At 37.7% G+C, this 11,070-nt stretch overlaps 1 protein-coding gene across 2 annotated transcripts in view; it reads left to right on the top strand.

Moving 5' to 3' along the window:
- The first annotated feature begins 4,999 nt into the window (after positions 1 to 4,999).
- smurf1 (SMAD specific E3 ubiquitin protein ligase 1) overlaps positions 5,000 to 11,070 on the top strand; it is a 43,791-nt gene continuing 37,720 nt past the window's right edge. For both annotated transcript variants that reach the window (XM_088936586.1, XM_088936585.1), the window contains exon 1: positions 5,000 to 5,247. In XM_088936586.1, coding sequence (XP_088792712.1) covers positions 5,193 to 5,247 — 55 coding nt within the window. In that variant the 5' untranslated portion in view covers positions 5,000 to 5,192. The remainder of the gene's footprint in view (positions 5,248 to 11,070) is intronic.

Raw genomic sequence — 11,070 nt, 5'->3', positions numbered from 1 at the left:
ACTTCACCATTCAGAACCTTAAGCTATTTTCCTCTTAAATGGCATTGGGGGGGGAAAAAAATGTGTAGAACAAGTTGTTTTTTTTTTTACTCTTCATATCTTTGTATTGTGTGAATTATTGCATTCTAAGTAAACAGATAATAAAGTATTTTTGAAATGCATGTTTAACAGTATCGAGTGTTTCTAAATCTAAATCCTGTCTTTACTTGTCCGCATGAAAACCTAGTATCCATCATAGCTCAAGTAGTGGGTATGCTTCTTCCATATTGTGGTTTTTCACTAAAATTAATGACTGACTGTAGGTCTTTTTTTAACTTGTAGACCTTGGCAAGACTTTGCTCTTAAACACTAAGCTCTGTTAAATGGTACCATGGCTAAATGTCTTGATGCATAAATTGGTAAGGTATTAAAGTTTAAGTGTAACCATCCTGTTGAATTCCCAAAAAGTGTTTTTCTAAGTTACATAGGCATGGAGTTGACTAGTAACCCAAATTCCGCATAAATTTATGTGCTTGCATTTGTATCCTCCAGGATCTGATTTTCAGGATACTAACATTTCTGCATTATAGAAATCGGGTGGAATATCTGAAGCTATTTAAATCCCTCATAATGCAAGTTTTCTTAAAAATAAGAGATGTGCTTGAGAAACTTCTGAAAGTGAGAATTCTGGTTAAGTAGTCTCATTTAGAGGTTGTATGATGAACATTCCAGTTTGCCGAACTGGAAGCTCTTGCTCAGTGGGAAGACTGTCCTGGCTACCTATTAAAATGCACACGTGAGAAAGCTTTTCAAACTCCCAGTAAGTGTTTGAGTAGCCTCACCTTCACATGTGGTACTGCAAGAAATGTTACTTCCCCATGTCACCAGATCTGAATTCCGTTTAAGAGAAGCCCAGTTTCCTTCTGGGTGGATACCTGAAGGAATAATCATAGATGACACCTAAGAATTTAAAGGTAGCAACTGAATTTTCACCTGACTCTCTTCAGGATATATTCACACTCCGATTTGATTAGAGGGTAACTCCAGAGTGACTCAAGTTACAAAGGTGTAGTCTTGGAACACAGCCTGGCTTCTCTGCTCCAAATATACTGCTTGGGGGGGAAAAACTCTGTATCTGATCCAAATCCTCTGAACAGAAACTGAACCATCAGAGCAAATCGGACAGGATATTAAAGTGGGGGGGCTGGGATTAGATGGTGAGGGTGCTCTGGATTTTCTGCCAAACTGACTATGAGGACCTTCAAGATCATGGTGACCTCACTGAAAGGTGCTTGTCCGATCAGTACTAACTTGTCTAACATGGTAAAGCAATTTGAGCTTTACCATGAAGCTGTAAGATGGGTCACATGCTAATTCAAATTATGGTTATATAAATTTCATTACTAGAAAAATATGGGAGAAACCTTAGTTTGAAATAAGGTAAACATTCCCAGTGTTTTAAAGCATTTGCATTGATTAAAACTTTACATTAATGTGATATCTGATTAATCTGTCATACAATAAAGTTTCCCCTATATACAATTCTATAATGTGCACTGACAGCCTGCATGTCTTTAGCAATAGTGCCACATGGATCTCTTCCTCAAAAGTCCTTGGTCCTCCTACTGTATACAGCATACTATATATGACTTGGATTGACATTGTTAGGTAATCCAATCTCTTTACATTTTTTTTCTATTTAACCTATTTCCAGTCCATTGTTTTACTTTGGAATGCTCCTGTATATCCATCTGTCATTAACTTGAGACTACTTAATTTATGCTGGTTTGTTTTTTTTTTTTGTATTAGCTCAGATGTTTATGCAATGGAAACTTCTTGATCTAGAACATGTACTGCTAAATGCTCACTGGCCTCAATGAGTTTTAAAATTGTATTGGTTCTGCAAAATCCTATTCCTGTTATATATTTCATATATCTTATATATTTGTTTTTGACAGATACAGTTGACTACATGTTGAATTGAATGACTGTGGTGCGAGTAAGTTATCTTGCTCAGTGAACATATGGTTAGAGAGTGTAGGTTTGCTTCCGCTCTGGCCTGGATTTGTAAATCAACAAGCAGACATCTATGGCCAGCTATGCAAATGTGTAAAATGCAGAAACCATGTGTTTGAGTATAGAGTATGCTTGATTATTCTTTTCCAATTGCATTTGTAGCCTTGCGAATATAGTACTTGAGAGCATTTTGCAATTGGATATCAGAAAGATGTGCATTTTTGTTTTTCATTTTCCATGTGACCTAAATGTATACAATCCATTCTTTGCAACTCATTTGTAAGTACCGAGGATGTATATTTTTTCATTTTGATTTACATGCTTGTATAGTTCTTCCAATTAAATATTTTTCAAATATGGTTAATTTTGTGGAATGTGGTTCTCACGATTCCTAAAGAATGCAGTAATGTTTAAAACCTTAACCAGGTGTTTGAACCATAGGCAGTACGGCAGTCGGAATCCTTGTTTGTCTTGTGGGGATTGTTTCCCTGTACATTTTGTCAGAGGAAGTCTTTGTTTAGTTGTTAGCTAATTCTTTACAATCCACAATAAAGCTCAACCTGTTGATAAATAAAATGCCCTTAACTCTTTAGTCGCACATTTTTACATTTTAATTATGTAGGTCAAAGACACCATTTTTTCTCTGTGGCTTTATGAATTTAGTAACTATCTGCAATGGCATGGTGTTTAGGATTCATGTCTTGCCAGCAAGACTCTTAAGTTTTATGGCGTAGCTTAAGGCGAGAATACGGGAATGATTTACTATTGTTTAGAATTCTTTATACGAAATTCCTTTTGAGCAGGTGCTTCATGGAGGAGATTCTCATTTCTCGTTTAATCATGTTATGAGTCATGGAAGTGAAATAAGACTCATCAAGATTGACAAGTGATTGAGATCAGGCATTTAATTTAGTTTAATAAAATAATTCCATAAATTGAAGTGACGAGTAGCAGAAAAACCTTGATGTTCACATTATTTTGGTTTAAACAATAGATGAGCTTGACTGGGAAAAAAAGAAGTTGCAGCATTTAGATTATGTAGGTGATTATACCACAAAATTATCAATATAATTAGGTGAACAGCGTCTTTAAATTGATAGGGGAGCAGACAGTCACTTAACTCATTTTTGCAGCCGAACATAATCTAAGATTCTTCCATGAAAGCTACTGAAAGACGCATCCCATAGAGCTACACTGAAACAGGCTACCAGCCAGCGACAATTAGCATGTAATGGGCATTCTACAAGTTGGCATGGTCTTGCACACTGTTGCAGATCACTGGGCCTGGAGCAGTCCCACCAGGCTGGAACTGTAGTCATCTTATGCATTGCCCAAATTAAACTGGGTGCGTGCTTTCACAAAATCAAAAACTCACTGAAAGAGAACTACATCAGCACATGACCAGACTTTCAGCAGGCCGGATACCAAAGTTATGCGCCATTATAATTCTGTTTTTGGACAGGAAATGAGTCACAGTTATTTAAAAAGTTTCTTTACTGTAGGTGCACTCACATGCCCTTTCCCAACAGCTTGTAAAGAATGTTTTAGCCTGACGAGAACCTGCTTTGTGTCTGGTATCAATTAGCTGGAAGGTGGATGCAAGTGATTTTATTTGACCTGAGAAAGAAACTTAGATATTTAAAAAAAATGTTTAAATAAAAAAAATCCCCACTCAAAATTTTGATTTCCAATATGGTGTGGAATATTTTATTTATTTTACAAATGAGGATATATGACTGTCTTTTTATGTTTTAAGACTTTTTCATCATTAAACACAGGAGTTCACTTGTTTGTGGATTAAATAAAATTATATTCCAAATGCAGATGTCAAACTTTAAAAAAAATCTTGTACTTGAGAATCTTGTACTACACTAAGTACATTTTGATGTGGATGAAACAGTTTTCAGTAAACTTTTACTTCCTAAATCACATTATTCTTCAAGAGCTGGTTTACTCTTTGTGAATGTTAAGATGTAAATCTATATTAAATAAAGCTATTTAAATTTACCTTTATATGTACTTTATGTAGTTAAATAAGTTTAATTGAAAAAAGCTATGAAGCTGAATCCCAGAATAAATTAATGTATCATCATCTTGACATTAAATACGGCTGTCCTGCTGCATACAGTATGTAAATTTTTAAGGGCGTCGAATCTTCACAACAGCTGAGTCATTAAATACTCCTTAAAGAAATTTGAACATTACTCAATTATAACGGGTGCGTAACAGTTTTTGGAGTGTAGCGAATTTCAGTATATTAAATTCAATATTTAATTTTTAATATATAAATATTTAAACAAAAGCATATTAGGGTATTTAGTATTTTAAACATCAAAGCTTAGACTGTATTAAAATGATCCAAGCAGTCGTCAAGAGTGGTATCACATTAAGAGAAAGTCGATGCAGGATGTGTCATACAGAAACCACTTAATATACAACACGTTAAAACGACTATAATTCATGTAACACAAACATTTCGGATATAATTGTGTATGGGACGTTTCCATTTTGTACAGCACAAGACGTATCCTTGTACTAACTAGAAACATGAGACGTTTTGGAAATCTAGTTATCGCCCTTTGAAAATGGATTCTGGCGTGTTGACCAAAGTTAGGAATTTAATTTTCCCCATAATCCACACATGTAGCTATGCATTTTTTATATACTCTGAAATGTGGTAAAACGCAAATTTAAACGTATTGAGGCACGCATCCCATATTTGCATAAAGCTAGCTGCGTTCGTGTGCGTACGCCTACTTAACTGTTAGGCATGGCACTGACATTGAGATTTTTACAATGCAAACACACAAAGCTCGGGGGGGCGCCGCCTCTCTCTAAAGACATAGGTGGACACGACCCCTTCCTCGCTTCCCCTTTGTCATCCAGCCCCTGCCTCCCTCTGTCCCGAGCGGTCGGGACTGCTCTGACACCTCGACGCCACAGTCGTGTGCGTGCACGTCCCGCCGTGCTGCGCTGACGTCAAAACGCCTTTGAGCTCGAAAATGTTTAGGAGCGTTATGCGAGCTGAGAGCTTTGGGGGATTTTCCGAGAAGGAAATAATAAAAATATACCCTTGATAAGCCATTCTAGAAACACCGCCTTGGTGTATTTTGTTTCCCCCGACAGTCTAGCTTCGTGGTGAAGTTTTAATCTTAGGTCAGACCTAAGGGAAAGTTAGCTATTTCTTTTCCGGAGTGATGTCGAATCCTGGGACTCGGAGGAACGGGTCTAGCATCAAAATCCGACTGACAGGTAAGCAAAAACACCATTGTTGTTAGGGGCTTGTGTTGCAGTTTTGCCTTTTAAGTCCGGCACCTCCACTTTTAATGCCGTACACCCTAGTTGCGGGTGAAGAAGCCGGGTGTTTTTCATTGGAAGCCTTTTGTGGGCAGACCCCTTGCTGCACCAACCGAGGGGAAATAGCCGTAGACCTGGTAATTTCTGTACCATTGGCGATGAACCAGGCTTGCTGGGATCTGCTGTTGACGAGCTTGGCCCCCTTTTTTGTTTCCTGCGATTTGGCAGAATTCATTTGTACAATAAGGACTTCCAAGCAAACGATCTGTGCATGGGATATAGGTGCACACGGCCCAGGATCACATTTACATCGGCCTCTTACCAGCCCTTTTTTGTAACTTTTATGCATTTTTGCTGGACATCAGCATCAGTTGCATATTGTGAACACCTTGCATTTATGATCGTTTCCGCTTTAATGTTGTCATTTGCCTTTGCAATGTATTCTGCTGTCTGTAAATAAATGGAAGGGACACACTGTGCACAGGCGCACTCGGGCGGTGATGTCGCTTCCTTCCTGCCTGATTAGAGCGCCTGCTAACCCGTCTGTCCTTTTAATTTTCGAAGTGCTTGACTGATTTCGCTCCGGGGAGGAAGCTGCTCTGGCAGAGCCGGGATCGGAACCGGATCAGCCCTGCTGTGCAGAGCGGTGAATGATTTGCAGGACTAGTTCAAACTCGGAACTGCCGAGACGAAGGCAACAAGCTGACGCTCAGACCTGGCAGCCTGCTTTTGTGTGAAGTGTGTGTCTGCACTGTACATACATGTGTATGATCTAGGCCTGTCAGCTTTGCAGCCTGACTAAAACAGAGACCATACCCATTCAGTTTCACTTAACAGAAATCTGTGGCCAAGTAAATCGTTCTTATTGTTCTCCAAATAAGATATGTTCCCGATTGTCGGCGCATTTTTCCCCGAACGGATTACTAGGGCTGAGGTGCTGTAGAGAAGCCATGGTCAATGCACCAGTCGTCTGTTCCTGTGGGTCCGGAGGGTGTCAGCACTGTCTGCTAGTACTGGAATCTGAATAGGGTCTAATCGCTGTTTTATGGGCCCTTCAGCTACAGTACATGTGAAAGACTGCCTCTTACAGACTACACTGGCGTTTTCCTCTACATGGGTAGCTGCTACCATTGCTATGCAAACTGCGAAGCTTGCGGCCATGAACCCGTCATTCAGATTCTCATTATTATTTTAATTGTTTGTTTGTTAGAATCTGACAAAGTGCGTTAGAATTTTGTTACGGTCTGCGTGGAGTGTGAATTTGAGGTATGAAAAATCCCATAGGTTCATGTACTGCATTCTTAACCCGGGCAGACTTGGCCTGCAAACTGGAGCGTATTAGGGGCAAAAAAAAATGTTAATCGTAAAACCCAAAGCGTTTTATGATTTAGCTTTGCTTGTCGGATTGACTCTTTGTTTTCTGTCTAGATCCAGCGACAGGGGCGGAGAATGTAACTGTCCAGCTGATAACTTAAAAGTTCACGGGTATTGGGGCTGATGGAGCATTCATTTTGTTTGTCGTTATTTTAATTTTTTGGTCACAGATATAGAACTGTCAGCCCATCTTGCACTTTAGCTTGAACTGTTTTGATGGCCGGTTTGTGATTGACAATGATGCGTTAAACTGGCTTTACAGTAAGAATCATGAAGTTGTTTCTTGAAGCAAAGTATAAGCTGTATTGTAGCCTCCTAATGTCGCCATTGCTTTGTCATATGAAAGATGAAAAACAAAAATGCTGTACTCGATCAAAGATATCCAAGTTAAGAAGTGTGTGTATTTTAACAGTCACATTCACCATTCATCATTATACATTTACACAGAAGACCACTGGTTGCTGTATAGGCCTAGAGCTTTCAGTCACACAGTACCTATGAAAGGCATGGGTTGTTTCTGGATTATGTTGTACTGCAGCTTCTACTATAACCTCAATCAAACTTTCAGCAGAGCATTCAAGTTTCTAGTCGTAAGTACGTTACTGAAGCTATTTGTGTAAAGAGCTTCAAAAAGCGTTGTCTGTAAATGGATTTTTTAATTGCTGATTTAAAAGTGGAGACAAAAACACCTTTGGAGAGTGACAACTTCGAATAAATACTGAATTCCATTGTTCCCATACCCCTGTATGGAGAGAAGATAGTGTTATTTAATTTGTTTTAAGTATCTTTGACTTAGTCTAATAGGAAGAGGCTTTTATGTCTAGCTACAGTTACATTTTGATTTTACAATCTAAATTAGATTAAATGATTCTTTGTCATAGTTTACCAGTGTTACACGGGGGCAACCTTTCATGGGGATGTTTAAGTATTTGTTTTTAAATCTTGCAGTAATGTCATTTGAGTTTAGTAATAAGTAATTGGTTAAGTATTAAGTGCCCGAGCTGTTTGATAAAAATATTGTTCGTTCAACAGACCATGGCTCTTGTTTCTTCAGCTGACCTTACAAGAGTTCATGGGTGAATAGTTCCTGAAATGGCTGTGATTTTGTTGTTGTTGTTTTTGAGGAGCAGAATGTGTGCCGGTCAATAGGAGGCAGATTGTGAAATTACAAGTGCTTGAAAGATCCACGCTATTTACAGTTACAGCCATTTCCATTCTTCAGTCTTCACGACGATTTGAAAATGGAAATTAAACGCTTTAATGAAAATTACTGGATAAAAGTAATCTCGGCTTTTTAATAGAGCGGTTTTTATTTCAGAAGTGTGTTAATGGTATGGACCTTGTGTGCCAGTTTTAAATAATTTTTGCTCGTTTTGATTTTACACGATTTAATAATCTTTATGTTGCAACTTTCAACCGTCTTGATGTAATGTAAAATAGCAACCAAGACAACAATCAACAGAGAGTATTAAAAAGGTACATTCAACAGCATTTAAAAGCTAGAGTATAAGAGCCAGGGTTTGAATGTGGTGAGGCAAGATTAGGTGACTTGGCTATGACTCTTTGGTAAAACAGGTTTAACATCTCAAGGCAGTTGTAACATGTGAAATGTACAATAATCAAACTATAATTAACGTCTATTAAATGTATTTAAGTTTAACCCATGGAAGAACTGTAAGATCTCAATGCATTATCGATTTTTGTTCTGCTTTACTTTAGTTAGGCCACTCTTGAAATATTTTTTCTTCTGAAATAAATTCTTAGTGATTCTTAACACAGATTTTCTGGGGCTGTTTTGAGCAATGCTATTTTATTGTGTTGAAATATGCAGAATTCCTGTTCCTAGCAATGCAAACATCACACTTCATAAGTGTTGTAGGGATCTAGACTAATCCATCAGTTCCAGCTGTGTTCAACCCCCCCTGAGCAGATGAAAGGAATTCTAATTGGATGTGGAATGTCTGGAGTGTCATGTAACAATGAGCATGAAGCCATTACACTGGCTGCTGCAGTGTTTAGTCTCCCAGTTATTTTGCCTCATCAGTCCAGACCTTGTTCTGGGAAATGTTGCCCAGGAGGGTCGGTTTAGTCTGTTAGACTAAATGTTACAATACCCCTTGTTAAACCCCTAGATTCCGAACTGAACATTTACCGTACACTGAATTTTTTTGTAGCCTAGTCATTTTTCAGCTTAACATTTCTGCGGACAGCTTTTGTTCATCACTGTTAAGGAGTTATTTTGGGGGGGAATGCAAATATCCAAGCATGAATTTGCTTAATATAGTCCAACTTTATTTCTGTGCTTTTTAATTATATACATCTGCATAACATAAAATCCGAAGGCAGGCTTATTAGGAATTTAAATTTATACATTGCATGGCCTGCAAGTAATGTTGCAGTTAACATTGTAAAAGCCTGTGCAAATGACTTCAATTACAGTCTTGCTGAAACTGCGAAAGGGAGTTTTTTAAGTGCTGAAATCCCTTTTTTAAGAACTAGGAATAATGCACACAGGAGGGATACAAAATTTAAGTTGCAGGGAGATGGTTATAAAATATATCCTGATTTATGTGAGGGGATACACAAGGGTCACACAGTGTGTGGTGTGATTTTTTTTTTAATGCACCACTTGAATTTTTTTTCTGTAATCTGTATTGTTTTATATGCGGTTACAAATCTGGTGGAAAATGAGAGCCTACGAGAAATTGTATATGGCCAATCAAGCGATCTTCTGATGTTCTTTGCTGGAATTTTGCATAACAAACAACTGTCCAAATGTTTATATGATGAAAAAAACGTAAGTTTTGCTTTTTACATCTGATTTCTTGCCATGTGACATTTTAATCCATAGCACTAGAACAGTATTAACTTGATTAGCTTGTGCAAAGACAGTTGTCTTCAGTCAAGAGTGCTCAGTCTCAGTTGTTGTTTCTCACTTCTTATTGCTTTATGATGTGCTGTTAGGTTGGCATTTAACACAATTTCCATTGAGCCAGTGCTCATAGTGTATTGTTAATGGAAACAAAAACAATGTCTGCAGCCTTTTTCAGCAAGGACCCCTTTTGTGATGCTGGATAGGTCCTGACAGTTCATGCACTGCACAGGCTGAATTCTTTAGAAAGACACAGATGCCAGGAGAGATTGAATTATAGTGTTTTTAGAATTCCTGCTCCTTTTAGACAAAAAAAAAGTGGCTGTTTCTTTCTGATACTGTATGGAATTTCAATTTTATAGTTGCTGACTGCGGCAAGAGAAAACACTAAAGCACATTTTTGGATCACTGTGTTAAAAAGAAAAGAGAAAAGACACTTCCCCTTTTATTTGGATGCTGGCAGAAAAAAAATGTTCAGGTTCCTTAGAGCAATCTGTGTTCCTTGTATTGGATCTTATTGCATTGCCTTCTTTAATTTTCTGATGTTATTACAGTCAATAAAGGTCCTTGACCTTATAACTGACCCACAATTTGTGGTAAACATACTGGGGTTGTTTAAGTTGTGCTTCATTGTGGTATTGTTAAGATTTGGTACCGGGCTCGAATTTCTACTGTAGGCAATGGCCTGCAGGGCGTAAAGGACACTGATGTCTCTTGACACTCTGCTGCCCCATTTAACACTTAAATGTTTTGGGTGAAATTCCTGTTTGTACCTCAAAGATGCTGCTGTTCTCTGTCTACAAATTTGCGGACTGTTATGCAGAATTACTATGTGCTTTTCATCTGTAGAAAACAACTTTTTCAGTCATGTCCATTCTGTATGGCCATATTTGGTAATTAGGTATGGTAAGATTCACATACCTACTATGTGTAATAATTTGATAACTTATTTTAAAATATTTCCTAGAAAAATATGTTTATAGACAGTAGGCATCCATGTGCTTTATAACTTCTTGCAACTGATTAATGGCAGTCCAACAGATAACACCGATGGTATAGATTTTCCATTGCAAAAACAATGCAACAAGTGTTCGTCCTACAGGTGAAAAGACTGCAGGATGTTTGCTGCACCGCAGTCCCTGTTTATATGTGATTTGAGCATGCTCAGATGTGATGTGTTACACAGAGTGAAATAAAAGGACAGAATAGGTATAAGAAGGAATTTTGTTGAAATTAAAATTAATTATGGGATGTGTTCTGTGAAAAAGGTCCATATCAAGAAATGCACACTTCCTTGTTTGTGTATTTAAATTCAGTCAGCCTTTCCCTTTCTTGGTTTGCATTTAAAAAAAAACAACAATTTAGATAATTGTTGATATTGAATTATTTTAGGGTAAAGTAGATCAATTTACAGTGATTTGAAATAATGCTAATTTTAATATATCTGTGTGACATTACATTTTTCAACCTTTGTGTTTTAAGATGTAAGTTATGGCACGAAGGAACAAGAACAATGTCTCTCCTTAGGTTGT

This window comes from Atractosteus spatula, chromosome 18 (genome assembly GCF_055471065.1).
Source record: "Atractosteus spatula isolate fAtrSpa1 chromosome 18, fAtrSpa1.hap1, whole genome shotgun sequence".
In the NCBI taxonomy this organism is placed as follows: Eukaryota; Metazoa; Chordata; class Actinopteri; order Semionotiformes; family Lepisosteidae; genus Atractosteus; species Atractosteus spatula.
The sequence above is the reverse complement of the archived record's forward strand: the minus strand, read 5'-3'. Positions and strand labels throughout refer to the sequence as shown.